This window comes from Tamandua tetradactyla, chromosome 13 (genome assembly GCF_023851605.1).
Source record: "Tamandua tetradactyla isolate mTamTet1 chromosome 13, mTamTet1.pri, whole genome shotgun sequence".
Taxonomy (NCBI): domain Eukaryota; kingdom Metazoa; phylum Chordata; class Mammalia; order Pilosa; family Myrmecophagidae; genus Tamandua; species Tamandua tetradactyla.
Genome location: NC_135339.1, coordinates 36,961,827 through 36,983,808, shown reverse-complemented (window position 1 = coordinate 36,983,808; position 21,982 = coordinate 36,961,827). Strand labels below are relative to the sequence as shown.

The following is a 21,982-nucleotide window of genomic DNA, read 5'->3' as shown; positions in this document are numbered from 1 at the left end:
TCTGATGGACACATGTTTGCAAAGTCTCACTCAGATTAAAAGTTCATAAATATACACTCTACAATATACTAAAATTCCCCAAAGATCCTGAAAGTTTAATTTTTTAGCAAAGGGTATTAGATCTAGGAGTATGAAGATGAAAACTGAATATGTTAAAAATAAAGTTCAAATTTGTGAGAGAGTACTCTGATTTCCTTTTTGTAATACTGTTAAATGACACTTCTCTTTTCACAAAACCATTAGCACATCTACCCGCCTATGTCAGAATTCACACCAAAGTCCTCATTTTTATGATGTCTTATTCTAGTTATTACGGCCATTGTTTTACAAAATGTTTCTATTATGCTAGGATTTAATATATCATATCATATTAATTAATACTGCCTTCTATTCATAGAACTGTCTACACATGTTCACACAGTTGGGTTATGCTGGTGTTAATAATTGAAAAGAAGCACATAGAAACAAGTGATGATATGACCTCTTGAACTATGCCAAATCTGAATAATATTTTGTGAATCCCTTAGAGTCAAATACTTCAAATTTCATAAATACAAAGCAATCCCTCTCCCCTTTTCCATGCAGTTATCACTTAAAGAGGAAAACAGCTTAAGATGCTAATTCTTCAAAATTATTAAACTAGATGCCTTATTTGTAACTGGGTACAGTTCTATTGAAACAAAAATGAAATTACAGCCTCCACCTACCATTTAAATGAGTTTCACAAACAAATTTTAACCCTAAGATGTCTACTCTCCCAAATGTAAAGATCTCATATTTCCCTTTGTAATTAATATATCCGAAAAAGCTGAGTTAAAAAGCCCTCACGGTTCTCTTGAGAAAAGCACAGCCACTTAAACTTTCTTACCATTCTTGAGTCCAGTAGGCCCTTCCCACACCCCTCATCCCTCACTCTTTTTTGCATTTCGTTAAGCATCCTCTTAAAGCAGGCCAGAGAGGAAAACACTCCAAATTACACCAGAGGCAAAACGTACCTAGAATCCAGATTCGAGCAAAACAGAAAGACGGCAGTCCATTGTCCTACGCGTATTTAACCCAAGCGATCCACACAGCCAACAGGCCTTCCTTCCTGCCCAATCACAAATATTTTCCAAAAAGGCTCAAAGATTAAGGGGTTTCAAAACAGCACTTCTATAAGGAAAATGCATTTCATTCCGAAGCTGTCAATGCTTACTTGTTCTGAGAAGCTCTCTCCCTCTTCCACTGCCATTCTCTGTAGCCAACTATGAAACCTGATAACTCAATCAGTTAACACTTTGAACAGAGCATTACATCTAAAAATATCTGCCTCGGGAAATGTAAAGTCTTGCCCCTCCTAGTAAGAGGGCTGGAGCCTGACAGAATTTTCTTAACTATTTAAATGGGATGTGGGTCCTGGTAGACAAGGGTTGGGAAGGTTTCTCAGCCTTTACAAACAATGTAGTAGTGCCTCCCAGGATTCCCAACTGACTTACCATATTTGTGGCTTCCAGTCAAGCTCTGTGTATTTACTCATGATATGGGGAATACTGAAAATAGCAGGGCAATCAGCTGGGGAGCGTATCAGGACTGCTTGGAATCACTCATGAAACCAGCTTTTGTCATTCTGCTTATCAGCACTTTTGTCTGTACTGCAGACTGCTCTGACATTCCTTCTGGAGACAATGCCACCATTTTCTTCTGTCTGTCTGGAATCCAGTCAAGCCTGCCTTTTACTAGTCAGTCTTCTTTTTTTTAAAATTAATTTATTTTTTGCTACATTAACTTTAGTAATGAATATATGTGTGTGTGTGTGGATGCACACACACAGTGAGAGCATACTATACTGCCAAGGGCAGTTACCTTATAAACCCAATTTTCCTCTAACCAAGGGCAAATACAATTGCGAATCATCTTAAAAGTACACCACTATGCAAAACTCATATGTAAACCAGAAAGAAAAAAAAAAAAGAAAATCCTCATTGAATGCTTCTGATCAAGTTTGTTGTTGTTGTTGTTGTTTTAATTTAGGTTTGTTTGTTTGTTTGTTTTTAACCTAACAGAATTCAGTTTTTCAGATCTGGGGTGGATACCACTTAGGTGATTTCTTATATTCTTGCAACTGAGCTCAAGTCACAGCCCTTAAAAAAATCTCATAACAAGTTGCATCCATCTTTTATTTAGAACCGTTCTAATCAATAGTTCCTTCAAACTGTGAGGCTTTAAAGGAGAACAGGGAAGGGCAATCATAAGTGTGTGTGGGGGGGATAGGGTTGGATTTTTTATTAATGTTAATAATATGAAATTTCCATTTTTTATAGGTCAAAACCGGGTGAATAATGGCAATTTCATAACCCTAAAAATAACAATATAATCATAACTGTTATTTATTATGTGCCACATATTTGCTGCTTGCAAAGCACTTTATCAATTTCTCGACATATGTTATTTTAGACCTCATAGCTAGCTGTGAAGCAATATCCCTCTCTACATTTTTGGGAGGGAAACTAAAGTTCAAAGAGGTTAAGTAACTTGCCAAGGTCACCAGCAAAGTTCAGAGAGGTTAAGTAACTTGCCAAGGTCACCAACAAAGTTCAGAGAGGTTAAGTAACTTGCCAAGATCACCAACTAGTAAGTAGTCAGGGTTTGAATCTAATTCTATATGCTTCTAAAAGAAGGTCGCACTCTGGTAGCCAAGAGCCAACACATGTTTTCTAGGTCCCCACTATGTTTGCAAAAATACTTGAATTAGTTGCCAACACTTAAAAATTGAGAGATTTCACATCAAAATCTGGAGTACTAGATCTTCTTTTAAAAAATAATCCAGGGGGTGCAAGGGTAGCTCAGTGGTAGAATTCTCGCCTGCCTTGTGGGAGACCCGGGTTCGATTCCCGGTCCATAATGCACTTCCCAAAACCAACCAAACAAGCAAGCAAAACAAACAAACAAACAAAAAAACAAACAAACAAGCAAACAAAAATTCAACAGATGGTGCTGCAATAACAGGATACTCACATAGAAAACATAGTGAAATATGACCCTGCCATACGGCATACAAAAGAAAAAAAGAATAATAATCCAAAGACCTGGCATATCTGGCTGTACTTTCCTGTCAGGCTGTGGTCATGGCTTCCTGCCTCTGTCATCTCACCCCATCTAGGCTTCACTCTGATGATATGTACCTATCCGCCAAGAGGCTTTTGGAGTTGGACTTGTGTCCTAAAGCCTGTGCTTCTGACCACAGCACCAGGCACTCCCAAGGGATGTGATACCCCAGGATGATATGGGTCCCCTAGAGAGGGGTGGTAGGCATGACTCTTAAATACTATGGGGAGTGAGTCCAATACTGACAGGGTGCCTCCTTCTTCCCTCCCCCCTGCCCCATTCATTCATATTTAATGCAATTTTATTGAGGTATATTCACATACCATACAATCTATCCAAAGTATACAATCAGTGGCTCACAGGATCATCACATTGTTGTGCGATCATCAATCCAATCAATTTTAGAACATTTTCATTATTCCAAAAAAAAAAGAAAGAAAACTCAAAACATCCCAAGCCCCTTATCCCCCCTATTATTTTTCTTAACACTATACAAACCATCCTAAGTGTACAATCAATGGATACAGATATAATCAACTAGTTATGCATTTACCACAACAGTTAATATGAGAACATTCTCATTTATTCCAAAGAAAAAATTCTCATACTATTTGTATCCCCCTACTACTGACATTTAGCTTAGGTATATTGCCTTTGTTACAATTAATGCAAGTCATTCATTCGTTGTGATACTCACCACATATGGAGTGAGCACCATATGTGCTGGAAGCTACACCTTAGCAGGGAAAATGTGGAACGCCACCTCCCTGTTTGCTGTGTGCCTGTTTCTGAACTGACTCATAGTGTTTTGGAGCCAGAGTCATCCCTGGCATAGGTCAATCCGATCTGCCTGCTGTAGATGTGAAATGGGGGGCAGAGTGGGAAAGGGCAGTGTCCTGACCAAGGCTCTGGACAGGCTGAGCCAGCCAGAAGAAATTGTCCCCATGCCCAGGCTGGGTGTTGTCCAACTGAGGGCAGAATCCTTCTTTTTCCCATCAAACCACGGCCCCAACCCCAAGCCCAGCTCTTTCCCCTTCAGTGCAGACTTTCTTTGGTTGACATTTGCTGTGTTTCTTCTCTTCTTCAAGTCTATCCTTTATCTCTGTGCTCCCAGATTTGTTTTATCAAAATGCCAGGGGTCTAGGACTCCAGGCCGGGGATCTGACACCCCCACCCCCCATGGCCGTCCTCAGTGCCTGCAATGAGTATCTGGGAATCAGGGAATAAGACTCCTGGCTCCAGGCAGGATACGAAAGTCCTCCTTATCCACCTCCCCTAAGAACTCATTTCAGTGTTTTATCACACTTACTGGCTTGACATTATTCCTCACATCTAATTTAGATCTCTCCTACCAATTTCTTAATCTTCCAACTTCAGCAAGAAGAGAGAACAGCAGGTTATCATCTTCCAAATACTCAAAACTGTTACTGGGTTATCCCTCCCTCCCTCCCTCCAGTCTTTGCTGCCCCAGGATAAATAATCCCAACTGATTCAACCTTTCTGTGCAGCTCTTTAGAGAAAAACACTCTATAATTATACTAAATAAGAAGAGTAATAATTCCCATAATTGTGTCTTTCAACCCACCCCCTGGCCAGGACAATTTGTTTCCCAAACTATCATTGCTCATCTCACAGACACTGCAGCTGCAAAAGGAGAAGCAGGGACAGAATCTAGCATCTCCAAACGGTAAGCACAGGCTGTGTGGGAGTCTGGCAGGGTACTGAAGGAAGCTAAAAGTTCTAGAGTTGGATATATTAACATTTTCCACCTTATTTTAGGAGAACAAACATATCCCATCTCAAGGAAATGCTGGTGCTGGGGGAGGGCGCTGCCTCCCCTACCAATGTTTGCCCTCTGCCGTGATCCTTATTCACTCCTTGGGCATTGCCAGCTGACCGGGCACCTTACTGGCTTGTCTTTGTCTCCATATCACCAAATCTAACCAAGGGCCCAACACAGTCTGCCCCCAATAAACATGTCAGGAAGGTGCAAGAAGGCAGAGAGGGATTGAGTGGAGGTTGGTAGGCATCTGCATATTCAACAGTTTTCTGGGATAATCCCTGATGTCAGAAATCTTTTCAGGCAAGGGGAAGAGGGAGTAGGCTAGGGTTTGATACTTATGCTGAAACAGTTCCTGAAATTCCACTTCTTCACAAACCCTTTCACATCCCAGCAGACAACTGCATGGAGGACTGTTCCCCTCCCATCCTGTAGGGCCTGAAAATGGGCCTCCCAGGTACCAACTTTTGAAGCAATAGTTTTTTTCCCCCCATTCATTCAGTCATTTATTTATATCAGTAAATAAATGCAAATTTATTTTATACTATGGGCTATAATTTAATACTAAATTATTTTGTTGCTCAAATTATTCCAGTTTTGGCTATTGAGAGTTCTTTAAGGTTGGTTCCTGTGTCCCTTTGACATGCTCCCTCCTTTTGCTCTGTGAGCACACCTTTATTTTCTGGAACCATAAGATGCTCCAGACTCATCTTGTATTTTACCTTCTTTACTCCCAGAAACAGCTATTTCTTGGTTCCTTTTAGTAGAGACAGACATTTAGACATCAAGATCTAAGTGTTGGGTGTGCTTGACAGTACTGGGGTGTCACTTCTCCTAGATCCTGTTAGGGAACAGAACCCAGCGACAGTTCTTGCAATGTCTGATGATAAATTAGGGGGCAGGGGTAAGCAAATTATGGCCCAGGGGGCAAATTTTACTGCAACTTGGTTTTGTATGACTTATGAATAGTTTTTACATTCTTAAATGGTTGAGAAAAAAGATCAGAATAAGAATATTCTGGGCCACATAAAAATGATAGGCAACTCAAATTTCTGTGTTCATAAGTAAAGATTTATTGGACCACAGCCATAGTCATTTGTTAATGAATTGTCTATGGTGGCAATCATGCTATGACCACAGAGTTAGTAGTTGTGAGACACTATGTAGACCAAACGGATTAATACTTAATTACCTGACCTTTAAGGAGAAAGTTTGTTGATTCCTGATCTAGAGCCAGGAGTTTGGAAGTTTTATGCTCCCATGATGCACTTTTTTTAAAAACTTTTTTATTATATAATATATATACAAAACAAAGAAAGAATAAAGCAAATTTTCAAAGCATTCTTCAATAAGTAGTTACAGGACAGATCCTAGAGTCTGTCACGGGTTACCATACCACTATCTCAGATTTTTCCTTCTAGCTGTTCCAGAATATAGTGGGCTAGAAGGAATAAATATTTTTTTATCATAACAATTGACTTTCCTTTTCTTTTTTGTAGAAAATAACATATATACAAAAAAGCAATAAATTTCAAAGCATAACACAACAATTAGTTGTGGAGAAGAGTTCAGAATTTGGTATGGTTTCAATCCCATAATTTTACTTCCAGCTGCCCTAAGATAGTGGCAACTAAAAGAAATATCAATTTAATGATTCAGCAATCATATTCATTTGTTAAACCCTATCTTCTCTATAAAACTCCACCATCACCTTTGATCTTTCTATCCCACTCTTGAGGGGTATTTGGGCTATGCCCATTCTAACTGTTTCACGATGGAAGGGGTTGCATGACACACTTTTAAATGACAGGCCATGAAGCTTCCTGCCTGGCATGCTGATTTGTGACTCTGCAAGATGGCATAAATCCTGACATCACCCCAGTAGGCTCCACTCACACATGAGCTTTACAGGACAGAAAATACCATTATATTTTCATGTAATATTTTAAAATATTAATATACTGTCTATCCTCTTGCTTTAAGTGTCTCAGAAGCAGGAAATCAGATTCTATGCATTTTTTTTGGTTCAATAATCAGCATTTAAGCACATAAAATGCTTTTTAAAAAGGAAAAAATGATGACAGCCTTTACATTACACTCATGACTCATGAAAATTTGTAGTAACAAAATGTGCTCTCCTTGTCTCCTTGTTTCCCCTCTTCTTTCTCACTGAGTTCATGACATGGGCATTATTCACAGGAACACATGGAGAAGGTACCTCATTGAAGAGGACAAATGATCTCAAGTACAAGGGGGCTGCTCAGGTAAATTCATCTGGACTGGCTATGCTCAGGATTTTTCACTATCTCCATCAGGGCATGTCTCTCTTCACTCCTTTGACTGCAGAGATACCAGACAAGATAAAGGACAAAAGAAAAGTTCAGAGACATAGACAGAAGACCCTTGACTTCAGCAGCGACTGGGCTTTGGATGTCCCCTTGGGGGCGCCGTGGGGTCAGGGACTCAGCACGGTGGAGGTGGAGAGAAGGTAAAATGCTTCGGGAGGCAATTCCCACCCGCGTTTTCTCACAAGCCCGCTCCCATCAAGTCCAGTGATGCCCTATCCAGGAGAGGGTAGACAACAGCTACTCTGGGAGTTACCTTTACTGAAATAACTGAAACTTAGGTGGGGATGATCATAAGGTGGGGATAAACCCCCCGGAAGCCTGGCTTACGCCCTCCTGAAAGCAGCTACAAAACTCCCCTCACATTGGCTGTCCTAGAAAACCTTTCCTTCTATGTGCTGCTCCCCACACTGAGTTCACAGCTTCCCATTTTCTTATTCCTACCCCTAAGCCCCATGACCACATTCCCTCAAAATCGTGTATTCCCAGAGATCTGAAATACATGGATTCAACATACCTTCCCTCCTTTTAATATCGCAAATGGCTCCATATATAAATGACCCCAGGAGAATAAAGAAAGGGACCTATTCAGCAGAGTTACAAAAGAATAAATGATGAGTATGGTAATGTATTGTCCTCAGCACTTCACATGCATTCTCAATAACTGTACACTTCACAGCTAATAAATTATAAAAGATGCCGTCCATTAACAGTGAAGGCCCACTGGTTTTTATTAGACCAGATCCCATTAGGAAAGCAAGGTTATTTCTGGACTATCAAGCTATGTTCAGCGTAGCCTGAGATATTTCCTCATTATTTCATATGGTCTTGAATATATAAATATGAATCATGAAAAATTCAGAATTGATTATGAAATGATTGCTTTTTTCTTCTCCAAGAGCCTCCGGTGAATGAAAATATTCTTAGCTGGATGAAATTGGCTATGTGTCTGCTGTCATGTGTAATCATGCCTGAGGATTCTGAAAACATAATGCTCTCCATAGAATTCGATTAGCTTAGTAACAAAAGCCTTTCAAGATAACAATCTTACAGTTGTGCATTCTTTATGTTGACACATTACTTTAGGAGGGTCTCCTGAAAATGTGACACCCACACACTTCTCTCAAGGTGAATCAGAAGGCTGGAATAACTTGCAATAGGTAGTTTTCTCTGCATTCTGAACATCAACACTTTCTGTGAGTAAGGGAAAAACGTTTGTAGAAATATGCCAACCCCTTTTAAAATTCTGTCCCTATTTAAAGCATCAGAAAGAAAGAAACCAAAGATGAGAAAAAGGGGAATAGGGTTAAGTTCTGCAAGACAGATTGCCCCAGAATCTAAGAATATAACAGTTTCCTAATTTCTCTGTTATTAGGCAGAAGTCAATATATCCAGTTTCTTTTAAAACCTTATGTCACAGAATTAAAGCACATGCAAACACACACACAGGATGAGCTAGGTTTCCATGAATCGTCTAATGATTATTCAACTCTAATTGCAATGCACTCATTTGGGTTTGATTTATGGGTGGCAGATTTTCACCCAGACATGAAAAAAAAAAGAAAGATCCTGTTACCTAGCATTGCTTTCTAAATAAGCAAATACACACGCATGCTCTTATACATTATATGAAACACATTAAATAAAAATGATTATCTTTTATGAATGGAAAACACTAACCATTAAACCAGAAAATTATTTTTTGGAATAAATTATTCATGATTTAGATACATTAGGGGGATAGTAAATAATAATTTCATATGTGGAACTAATAGTGACTTTATTTTAGAAAGTTCAAGAGATAAGAAGCAAATGATTTAATAACTCAACATGAAAATAAGTTATTAAGAAGTTGTTCTGGACTCACAAGCCCAAATGTCTACCCCAGACAGGTCTGCAATCTGATTGCTATGATGCCGAACCCCAGAGTTTAACACAAGCAACTCCCAATGTTTAAAATGTGCAGAAATGATAGGGCCCTTGAAGATACCTCCCGTCTCTGGAAAGGATTTTTTTCTCCCAGAAATCTGAAAGGGGGGTAAGACTAAATATTTTCACACATTGTACCTATCTACAATTTCTTTTTTCCCTCGACCCTGGAAATGAAAAGGTCAAGTGGAACACGTCACATGATGGCCCGCTGCTCTGCAGAAAGGACTGGCGTTGGCCACATGTTTTGTTTTAAGAGGGGAGAGAGCACTTAATCACTGTGGCCAGCATTCCAACCAGCTTTAATCTCTGCAGCGGAGCATGAAGTGGGGTTGGGAAGCTGTCAGACGGTTCTCAGCAGACAGGAAAAAGGGCTCCCCCTCTCATCAGAGTGCTAGACACAGTGGAGAAAGACAATCTTGTTGTTGTTGTTGTTTTTACTCACAAAGACTTGTGAAAATGTCTCCCTGCCTGCTTCTTTATTCCCTACACCAGAAGGAGGTCTGTGGCTACTGGTGCAAAAGTTCCATGTAATCAAAACAGCACATGGATGAACTAGGAAGAAAGGAAAGATAATTTGTCCTCAGATGGGTACTGTTGAAACAGCAACTGGGCAAGAAGGCACACTTCAAATCTCCTAGATGTAGCTCTTCTGAATATTCCTAAAATCAAACTCTGATGAAATAGAACTTGGCTCCATTAAACGAAGAATTCTTCATATAGAGTCAATAAAGTAAATATTAGTTAAGCAGTTGGGTGCTGCAGAGGAAAAGACAGATTAGTTTTATTTCCTTCTTCAAGGGGATTATAATCAAAATGGGGGGAGGAAAAACTTACTTACATAAAATAATTTGAAGAACATCTATGCCTAAACAATTCTCTGAGCTCATTGAGGACCCTTCCTTCCTCCAAATCTATGCTCCAGCCACATGAGCCTCTTATTTTCCACCAAATGCCAATTTTATTCCTGCCTCAGGGCCTTTGCACTTACTGTTCCCACCACCTGGAACGCTCTCGTCTCTTCTATCTCCCAAGACCATTACTTCTTATCATTAAGACCACAGAATAAATATCCCTTCCTCACACGCCCTTTCCTGCCCACACAATTTAAAGTAGCTCTGAAATAATGACATCACCATTATTTTCTGTATAGCACTATTGATAAACTTCTCATTTATTAGTTCTTAGCTTGTTTCCTCCTTTCTTCCAAACCCATAGAATTCTGTTTTGTGAAAGCAGGGCCGCTGTCTGTTTCACTGGTAGAACAAGATTTGGAATAGTGGATGCTCAATATATACATGCAAACTACAGGATCTCAGGGTTTGTGGGCAGGAATGAAGCAGGACAAGCTCGAGCTGACTTTTGAGGATTGTCAAAACTGCTAAAGGAGGATGAACCTATCCTAGGCTGAGAGAAAAAGTCAAGTAAAATGTTTTCTGAAAGTATCCTCCCAGGGGACAGTCTCAGTGAAGAGGAACAGCCAGCAATTCTTGAACCCTCACTTGGAGCCCAGTACCGGGCTGGGAGTTCTGCATTTTAGAGTCGAAACGACTAAAACTCTTCATCTACCCAAAGAAAACTAAAGGGTAGTACCTGGTACAGGGCTGAACACAGAGCAGGGCCTCAATAAACCCGTGTGAAATGTTGGAAATTTCTACTTCCCAATGACAGATTTATTGATGGTCCGGAGAGACAGAAGTGGTGCATGATTTGTTCCTGCATTCAAGTCCTACTACCTACTGAACTTGCTACAGTGTGGCCGCCTGGCCTTTGCCCTGGAAATGGCAAAACACTGACTCATGCCTGGCAGAGACCCCTCAAAGAATGAGGTCCAATTTTCCTGGTAACAAACCCACATAAGCAAAGAGACTTGCCCAACGTTACACTGCTCTTCTCTTTTTTTTTTTAACGCGGCCCACGTCTCTCCTCCACTGGGTCTTTCACTGCCAGCATTCACAAATAAAGAATTCACATAAAAATCTGGACTTCTGCCTTCTCTTGAAAAATAGATGTTTTGGAAAAACTGACCCTTCATTTCCATGTAGCAACAACTGGCAGCCCCTGAGCCAGCGCTATGCCCTTTAACTGGGCACTTCCTCTGCAGTTTTGCTCCAGTCTCCCAGCCTGGCCTTGGGGGCTGGGCTTGGCAGTTCCAGGATGGAGGTCCAGATGAAGACACCTGGGTCTGCCCAGGCTCCGGAACAGAGAGGCGGAGCTCTGGCTGGGAAGGTCAGTCTCCTGGGAGAGGCACTGCTATTCATCTCCGCATTATCGGCACTTACCACAACACCTGAGACGTGCTTGTTTTACTGACCAGAACAGAAATGAACACATTCCAGTTTGGAAACTACACTTACTTCCTGGGCTGTGGGCATAATATGAGCTGGGACCTTGCTAGAGTCAACACTCCCACTGGATAAATATCCCCAAGAGATTCTGAATATTCGGCCAAAGTTACAGGAAGCCAACAACTTCTGAGTAATATGTGACTCATAGGATAAGGAGAAAAGGAATAGTATATTTCTGTGGAACAGCTACATGACTATAATACTGTAGTACATAATCAGGATTCAAAAAAATGAGTCTCACTTCCCTCAGGTAGATAACATTTTGTACAGAGAGGGGGGAAAAGTGCTGACTTCACTTTATATCATCAATTTGTCTTTACTGTAGGAAAGGTTAAACTGGAATATAGCAGTTTTCTCCTGCTTATCTCTTCACCTGTCCTTCAGAGCTATTTATTTCCTTCTGAACTTTAACCATCAATCACTATTTTCTTGAATCTTCAGCTGGTCCTTCTTCGACCTTGGTTCTTCCCTGGCAACTCAGCCCCTCCATGAAATACTCCCTCCTCCAGATTCAAACATTGCTCATTAAACTCTGCTCTTACAGCACTTTCAATATCTACAGAAATGTTTCTGCCAAAAAGGAAGATTCTCAAATAAAACCCCAAGAATAAATAGTTCAGCAGATGAACCTTGAAGGAAGCCTATAAATTGCTTCTAGTTGATCACAGCATCTGAGATGTTTCCTTGTCCAGAGGCCAATCTGACCACCTTGTCTAAAATCGCACCCAGACCACTCTGCCCCGTACTCCATCTTCTGACTGTTCTACTTTTCTTGTGGGCTCACATCTCTATCTGAATCGATATAGGGTATCTGGTAGTTGGCTATCTCCTTGCTAGGGAATTCCTTTAGGACAAGAAGTTGCCTTCTGCTAACTGTCTGATATTTAGTAAATTTTTTTTTTGAGTGACTGAATAAAGCAACATTTACTATGGTGGAAGTGATGATTAGAAGGATACTTTCAGAAAGTTAAGTTAAAAGGCCCAAAATTCCAATTTTTCAATTTTTCAAAATTGCACAGCTTTCATCAAAAGATATTCAGTTGATGTGTTCAATATAGATGGAAACTGAAAATGCTAATTATTAACTGAGCATTTACTATATATTCCAGGCACTGAGCTAAGTACTTGGCGTTCATTTTCCCACTTAATTTTCCCACCACTGTAAGAAGTTGCTGTTATTCATTCCATAAGTGAACTGCCCAAGGTCTCTTTACTACTTACTGTGTCATGCTGTAGAGAACCTGCAAAACCTTAACCTCAACAGGAGTTTACCAAATTAACCTTTAAAATAGTAATTTTCCAATTGGATTATGTACATAGGGCCAGGCCAGCAATGCAAATGAGGACACAGGCCTGGCAATATGTTTTATATGAGTATTACATGACTCACGGGAAAAGGAACAAGAATACTTCAGTGGAGCAACCGCATGAATATATTATGGTGAAAGCATAATCAGGACTGAAAGCATGAACCTCCCTTCCTCATGTGGATGACATTTTATGCAGAAAGTGCCAGCCTGCTGATTGAAAACAGAATCTTCCATTGAATGGGGCAGGGCTCCTGGCTCAAGGTGACAAGTGTGAGAATAGAGGTCTTCTAATATTTCAATACAGGCTGGAAATATGTGTGTTTTTAAATGCAACTTTCAATTTCTTTTTTAACTTTGGCAACTAATTAAAAAATTAGAAATATACTCTGCAGGACAAGATCTTGTGTTCCAGATCTGACAGCCAGGTCAAAAAGCTATTGATTTTAAGTCTTAAAGGTAAAGCTCTCCCACTGATGTTGACTTCCGATACCACACAATTATAGAAATATAGAGGAGATGATATAATTCATATAATAGTACGTTACATTAATATACAGAATTTTCCAGTGTGCAAAACACATTATCCGACTTGTCTTGCTAGTATGGCCCATCACTCCATGGGATGGGCTGCGTGGATATGCAGAAGAATTTAAAACAGTCAGGACCCCTGGGAGCAGAGGAGGAGGGAGACAAGAAATAGATACATTAAAGAGTTAAGTAGCATCCATCTGTTTTTTGTCTGATAAGCAAAATGGATTTCCAAGTTGGCATTAAAAAATATTACCTGTAATATTATATCTGGTTTTTATTTAAATCCTTCATGAAAGTATTTTTATTATATAGTGTTTTAAAATCTATTTCATTTTGACTGGGTGTGTGAAGGAAATACACAAGCAGACTACTTGTTTGATTCAGTAAATCCAAGGACCCTCCCGAAAACTCAACAAGAATTCTGGAAATTAACCCCACTTAGAGTCCACTAAGACCACAGTGATTCAAGTACACGGCAATTGAAAAGTAAAAACAGGTTCCAGAATCACTGTGATTTAACCAAAATCACTATTAGAAATGTGTCACTTCTGAAAATACTAATAATTGGAAAAGGAAATGACCTAGAAGGCTGTCAAATCTATCCACCCATCACTGTGAAGGGATAGTCGGCTGCAATTTAATCCGGAGGCTTAGTTTAGGTTGTGAGTGTTCAAAAACAAAAAGATTATATAGATGCCCAGCCCCCTTCTAATCTCAGGAATCCACTGATTTTACAGTATTCAGAGTGAGCTGATTTTACAGTATTCAGAGTGAGCTGACCCCATTTACCCCGTTCCCCACCGTTTTCTCCTTCACTAGAAGTTAAAGACTTATTTTATGTATTTCAGAGAGATTCCACCAGAGGCTATTATAAGCAATAAGGTGGTAATTCAGGGTATTTTGATGGTTACAGTTCAGGAGTGTTTGAAACCTCCCGGGCTTTCACTCAATATACGGAGGAAGGCTAATTCCGATGGAAATGTTAAAGTAAAGATTCTGATCTAATTTTCAAGTCAGCACACCGGACAGGATTTCCAGACCCCCGGCGCGCCCTCAGCACCGAAAGCCTGCAGCAACCACGTTTCTCCGGGGCCGCGCTTCCGTGTCAAGACGGGGAGAACGTGAGAATTCCACGCAGCTCGGTCAGCCACGAAGACAAGTTCATGAATCCCCAGGTTCTTTTCAGCTGCCATCAAAATGGGTTCCGGGGGGCAGCCAGGCCGTCTGGTCTCATTATTCTAGGCAGTTCTAGCGCTCTAAGGCCCGCGAACCCGGAGTTAGAGCCCGCCCACCAGCAAGGCTCCGCCTCCGCGGGCGGTATCAGCTGCGCTGCACTTGGATGTGTCTCAATGGGGGGCCCACAGCCTTTCCCGCCAATGGGCGGGCTCCCGAATTAGGAACTGCGAATAGTGACGACGGACTGTACTTCACCTTGTGAAAATCATGTACTGTGAATAAGCAGAAACAGACAAGGGAAGATTTGTAAACTCAAGATCTCTTAGAAAACCCTGCGTTTAAAACTTAGAGGCAGTGAGTAGGGTGGTTAAGTGTGTGCGTTCTAGGGCCGACTGCCCTGGTTTAAAGTTTATTCTGCATCTTCCTAGCTATTAACCTTAGGCAAATTACCAGACCTTCTATTTCTGTTTCCTTAGCTTTTTTTTTTTTCTTCCTTTATTGGAGAAGTTGTGGGTTTATAGAAAAATCACGCATGAGTCCCACAAACCACCCTATTATTAACACCTTGAATTGTTGTGGAACATTTGTTACAATTATAAAAGCACCTTGAATTATTGTGGAACATTTGTTACAATTATAAAAGCACACTTTTATAATTGTACTATTAACTATAACCCATGGTTTAATTTAGGGTTCTTTGTGAACTGCAGTTCCATGGATCCCATATATACAATCTAATATTCAGATATCTATTTCAATTGTTAATTGCAATTGCAATGTTGTGCTGCCATCACCATCATCGAGTACCAAAACGTTTCCATCGCTCCAAATAGGAACCCTGTGCATTTTAAGCCTAACTTCCCATTCCCTATTCCCACCAACCCGATTCCTCATCTTAAAATGAGGATAATAATAGTTTCACTTTGTAAGTGTTTTAAAAGGATTAAATAAGGTAATATATGTAATATATACAAAAAGCTTAGTTAATTTATGTTAAAATGGGCATTCAACAAGTAGTAGCTCAAACTACCATTGTTACTATTTTTGAAAAGGAAGATACAATGTTTTCATGATACACTGGTAAAGACAATACAGCCCTATCTCATACATACTATATTACAAATACAGTCTTTCTATCTATCTGTACGTATTTCATGCATTATATGGGCTTAGAGTTATACAATACAGGAACAAATTTCATCCTTATATGTACATGCTAACCTTTACTGAACACCTGGTATGTGCCAAGTATTTTGCATATACAAAGAGACCTACTCAGACAGGGTTCTTTAAACCACAGCAATTCCCATCTCTCTTGGCTTGTTTAATTTTTTTCTGCTTATTTTTTCTACGGTACTTATTATCTTCTACCATATTATGTAACTTACTTATATGTTTACTCAAACTATTCATTGAAGAAATGATGTTTAATGTTACACAATAGCTCTATAAAATTGGTATTAGTATCCCCAACTGAAAAATGAGTAGACTAAACATTAATCAGAGCCCTAAACATCAACTTCATGAAAGAATCTTTTTTTCTCTTTAACTTTTTTTAAGGTAATTTTATTGAGATATATTCACATACCCTATAATCAACCAGTGTACAATCAATGGTTCACAGTGTCATCATATACTGGGCATTCATCACCACAATCAATTTTTGAACATTTTCATTATTCCAAAAAATGCACATATGAGAATAAAAATAACAGCTAACATCATCCTCAATGGGAAACACTGAAAGCTTTCCTCCTAAGATCAAGAACAAGACAAGGATGTCCATTGTCACCATTGTTATTCAACATGGTGTTGGAAGTTCCAGCCAGAGCAATTACACAGGAAAAAGAAATACAAGACATCAAAATTGGAAAGGAAGAAGTAAAACTTTCACTGTTTGCAGATGATATGATACTATATGTCGAAAACCCAAAAAAATCCACAGCAAAGCTACAAGAGCTAATAAATGAGTACAGCAAAGTGGCAGGGTACAAGATCAACACTCAATAATCAATAGTGTTTCTATACACTCGTAATGAGCAATCTAAGAAGGAAATCAAGAAAAAAATTCCATTTACAATTCGCAACCAAAAGAATAAAATACTTAGGAATAAATTTAACTAAGGATACAAAAGACTTACACACAGAAAACTATAAGAAATTGCTAAAAGAAATCACAGAAGACCTAAATAAATAGAAGGGCATACTGTGTTCAAGGATTGGAAGACTAAAGATAGTTAAAATATCAATTCTCCCAAATTGGTTTACAGATTCAATGCAATACCAGTTAAAATCACAAAAAACTTACTTTGCAGAAGTAGAAAAACCAATAACCAAAATTTATTTGGAAGGGCAGCATGCCCTAAACAGCTAAAAATATCTTGAGAAAGAAAAATGAAGTCAGAGGTCTCACACAACCTGACTTTAAGGTATATTATGAAGCTACAGTAGTCAAAATGGTATAGTAGCAGTATAAAGATAGATATACTGACCAATGGAATAGAATAGAATGTTCAGATATAGACCCTCTCATCTATGGACAATTGATAAGGCAGTCAAGCCAATTCACCTGGGACAGAGCAGTCTCTTTAATAAATGGTGCTTGGAGAACTGAATATTCATATGCAAAAGAATGAAAGAGGATCCATATCTCACACCTTATACAAAAATGAAATCAAAATGGATCAAAGATCTAAACATTAGAGCGAAAACCATAAAACTTTTAAAAGAATATGTAGGGAACTATCTTATGAAACTTGTAATAGGAGGCAGTTTCCTAGATCTTACATCCAAAGCACGAGCCTTGAAGAAAGAAAGAGAAATAGGGACTCCTCAAAATTAAATACTTTTTGCATCAGAAGACTTTGTCAAGAAAGTAAAAAGGCAGTCTACACAATGGGAAACAATATTTGGAAACCACATATCAGATAAGGGTTTAGTATCGAGAATATATAAAGAGATTCTTCAACTCAACAACAAAAAGACAACCCAATTAAAAAATGGGCAAAAGACATGAATAGACATTTCTCAGAAGAGGAAATACAAATGGCTAAAAAGCATATGAAAAGATGCTCAACTTCACTGGCTACTAGGGAAATGTAAATCAAAATCACAATGAGGTATCTCATACCCAACAGAAGCCAATATCAAAAAAACAGAAAATGGTAAGTGCTGGAGAGGATGTGGAGAAAGAGGCACATTTATCCACTGTTGGTGGGAGGTAAAACTGCTGAGGAAAGCAATTTGGCAGTTCCTCAGGAAACTAAGTATAGAATTGCCATATGACCCAGCAATCCCATTGCTAGGAATCTATTCAGAGGACATGAGGGCAAGGACACGAATGGACATTTGCACACTTATGTTCACAGCAGCATTATTTACAATTGCCAAGAGACGGAAACAGCCCAAATGTCCATCAATGGAAGAGCGGCTAAACAAGCTGTGGTATATACATACAATGGACTATTACACAGCTGTAAAACAGAATAAAGCCATGAAGCATATAACAACATGGATGGATCTTGAAGACATTATGCTGAGTGAAATTAGCCAGAAACAAAAGGACAAATACTGTATGGTCTCACTGATATGGACTAACATTAATGACTGAAATTGGAGAATTTCAGTTAAGAACACAGGTTATCAAGAGATAGAAATAGAGTAGAGATTGGATAATTGGTGCTGAAGGGATACAGATTGTGCAACAGGACTGACTGTAAAAATTCAGAAATGGATAGCACAATACTACCTGATTATAGCACAATAATGTAAGTATACTGAATGAAGTGAAAAGTGAGAATGACAGAGGGAGAAGGGCTGGGGGCATGTATGAAACAGGAAGGAAATATAGATAACAAAGACTGAGATGGTATAAATTAGGAATGCCTAGAATGTAAAATGATAGTGACTAAACGTACAAATTAAATTTTTTTTTTTTTGCATGAGGAAGAACAAAGGAATGTCAGTACTGTAGGGTGTTGAAAATAGGTGGTCATTCATATTTTAAAACTTCCTCTCCTGTGTGAGACAAAAGGGATAAATGTTTATTTGGTGCAAAATTTACTTTTTAACTAGGATGTTTCCTAATTTAACTTGTATGGTCAGTTTAATTGAACACCATAAGTACATGGAACGTTGAATAGGGCATGAGATTTTGTTGGTTTATCCAGGTTAGTGTGATGCCCTGATAAATCCCAGAGTGATGTGAACAGTGAATAAAGAAGTATTTGCAAAGTCCTCTTGGGGATAATGGAGAGAAAGGGGGCAATATTCAACTTCCCCATTTGAGGATTTCTGATATTCTAGTAAGCAGTGGGGTCAACCAAATCAATAGGCCAAGCCCTCGATCTTGGGGTTTTACCCTATGAAACTTATCCCTGCAAAGGACAGGCTAAGCCTACTTAAAATTAGGCGTAAAATAAGCAAAAATAAATAGATAAAAACAAACCAAAAAAACTAAAAGAAAAAACAACAAAAATAAATAAATAAATAAATAAATAAATAAATAAATTAGGCTTAAGAGTCACCCTCAGAGAACCTCTTTTGTTGCTCAGATGTGGACTCTCTCTCTAAGCTAACATGGCAAGCAAACTCACTGCCCTCCCCTCTCTACGTGGGACATGACTCCCAAGGGTGTAAACCTCTCTGGCAACATGGGACAGAATCCCTTGGATGAGTTGGGACTTGGCATCAAGCGATTGAGAAAACTTTCTCAACCAAAAGGGGGAAGAGAGAAATGAGATAAAATAAAGTGTCAGTGGCTGAGAGATTTCAGAGTCGAGAGGTTATCCTGCAGGTTATTCTTATGCATTATATAGAGATCCCTTTTTTAGTTTTTGGTTTATTAGAGTAGCTAAAGTGAAGTGCCTGAAACTGTAGAGCTGTGTTCCAGTAGCCACGTTTCTTTAAGATGATTGTATAATGATATAGCTTTTGCAATATCATTGTGTGATTGTGATTGTGAAAACCTTGTGTCTGATATTCCTTTTATCTACAGTATGGACAGATGGTAAAAATTATGGATAAAAAGTAAACAAATAATAGGGGGAACAAAGGTTAAAATAAATTGAGTAGATTGAAATACTAGTGGTCAATGAGGAGGGTTGGGGGATGGTATGTATGAGTATTTTCTCTTTTATTTCTTTTGCAGGAGTGATGCAAATGTTCAAAAAATGATCATGGTGATGAATACACAACTATGTGATGAAATCGTGAGCCACTGATTGTACACCATGTGTAGAATGTTTGTATGTCAAGAATATTTGCATTCAACATTTTACTATTGCCGACAATAAAAATTTTATTGTTCAAATTTTATTGTTGCTTAATATAAAAATATTTTATATTAAAAAAAGAATAAAAATATATAAAAATATTTAAAAAAGAATAAAAATGAAAAAAGAAACACCCAAAACATCTCATACTCCTTATCCCCCCTCCTGTTATTTATTTTTTAGCCTTTTGTTTTTAACTCATCTGTCCCTACACTGGTTAAAGGGAGTATCACCCCAAAGTTTTCACAATCACATCATCACACTGTAAAAGCTATACAGTTATACAATTGTCCTCAAGAATCAAGGCTACTGGAATACAGTTCAATAGTTTTAGGTATTTCCTTCTAACCACTCAAATTCACTAAAAAAAGTAAAAGGATTATCTATGAATGCACAAGAACAACCTCCAGAAAGACCTCATGACTCTATGTGAAATCTCTCAGCCACTGAAACTTTATTTTGTTTCATTTTTCTTCCTCCTTTTGGTCAAGAAGGTGTTCTCAATCCCATGATGCCAAGGCCAGGCTGATCCCCAGGAGTCATGTCCCACGTTGCCAGGGAGATTTATACCCCTGAGGGTCATGTCCCACATAGTGGGGAAAGCAGTAGGTTTACCGGACAAGTTGGCTTTGAGAGAGAGGCCACATCTGAGCAACAAAAGAGGTTTTCTGGGGGTGACTCTTAGGCATAATCATAAGTAGGCTTAGTTTCTCCTCTGCAGGAATAAGCTTCATAAGGGTTAGCCCCAAGATTGAGGGCTAGGCCTATTAAATTGGCAGTCCCCAGTGCTTGTGAGAATATCAAGAATTCCCCAGGTGGGGAAGTTTAATATTTTTCACATTTTCCTCCAGCCCCTTCAGGGAGTTTTGCAAATACTTTTTTATTCTCTGCCCAGATTACTCTGGGATGTATCAGAGCATCACACTAACCTGTACAAACTGACATGATCTCACTTCCTATTCAAGGTTCCATGAAATTATGCTGTTCGAATAAACGGACCATACAAGTTGAATTAGATAATGTGCTATAGAAAATATAAATTTGCACCAAATAAACATCTCTTCCTTTGGTCTCACACAAAAGTTGAAGTTTTCAAATTCAGTCAATATCATCCTTTACTCTTTAGCCTCATTTACCTTAGTCCCAACTAGTTCTGCTTCATTCATATCTCTAATTGATATCTGATCTCTTTTTCATCTTTTTTTTAACAGTTGCTGTACAGGGTAATGCTGACTTTCATAGCTGCAGAACTTAACTCCGAATTTCAGATGTCACACAGATACACAAAGTTGCAGGGACTGACCAGATTCTACACAAAGCTTAGCATCTCGGAATTCAGAAATAACCATTACAACTCTGGAACAGATGTGACTGCTGTAAGAACTTACAGTCTACGAGCCTTTACAATAGACTTTCACCTGTTAACCTATGCATCTCGAGTTCAATTCTCAGAGTTTGTGCATTTTAGTCCATATTGGTGAGGCATTAAAATGTTTGTCTTTTTATTTCTGGTTTATTTCACTCAACATACAGTGCTCAAATTCATTCATGTTGTTGCATGCCTTACAACCGCATTCTTTCTTGCAGCCACTCAATTTTCCATTGTATAGATCACCATTGGCCCTTCTGTTCATCAGTTGATGTACCCTTAGGCTACCCCCACTATTGCAAATTGTAAACTCCAGTGTACAAAGGTCCACACTGTGCTTTCAGTTCTTCCAAGTATATACCTAATAACAGGGTTGCAGGATCATATAGCAATTCTATACTTAACTTCTTGTGGAAACCACCACACTGCCCTACAGATGGGCTGCTCCATTCTACTTCTCTACCAACAGTGAATAGGGAACAGTACACCCCCTCTCCATATTTTCTCTAGCACTTGTATCTTCTTGTTTTTTTTTAAAAACAGTTTTATTCATACACCATATAGTCCATCTTAAGTACATAATCAATGGTTCCTGGTATAATCACTTAGTGATGTATTTACCATCACAGTATATATGAGAACATTTCCATTTCTTCCACAGAGAAAGAGGAAGAAAACAAATATAAAAAATAAAAAAAAGGAGAAATACCAACAGCAACACCAAGAACCCTGTCCCCCTCCCTTATACCCCCTCTTATTGACATTTAGCTTTGGTGTATTACCTTTGTTATATTTACTGGACACATATTACAATGTTACTGTGAACTATGGTCTCTA

The 21,982-nt window shown here is 38.8% G+C and overlaps 1 protein-coding gene across 26 annotated transcripts in view; it reads right to left on the bottom strand.

Moving 5' to 3' along the window:
* ANK3 (ankyrin 3) overlaps nucleotides 1–21,982 on the bottom strand; it is a 715,267-nt gene that overhangs the window by 272,974 nt on the left and 420,311 nt on the right. Inside the window, exon 1 of one of the 26 annotated variants that reach the window (XM_077125237.1) lies at nucleotides 1,476–1,548. The exons of 24 other annotated variants lie outside the window; for them this stretch is intronic. In XM_077125237.1, the coding sequence (XP_076981352.1) occupies nucleotides 1,476–1,478 (3 nt within the window). In that variant the 5' untranslated portion in view covers nucleotides 1,479–1,548. Of the gene's footprint in view, nucleotides 1–1,195; nucleotides 1,439–1,475; nucleotides 1,549–21,982 lie in introns of those variants that run through there. One more of the 26 variants, XM_077125232.1, reaches the window with a different exon arrangement.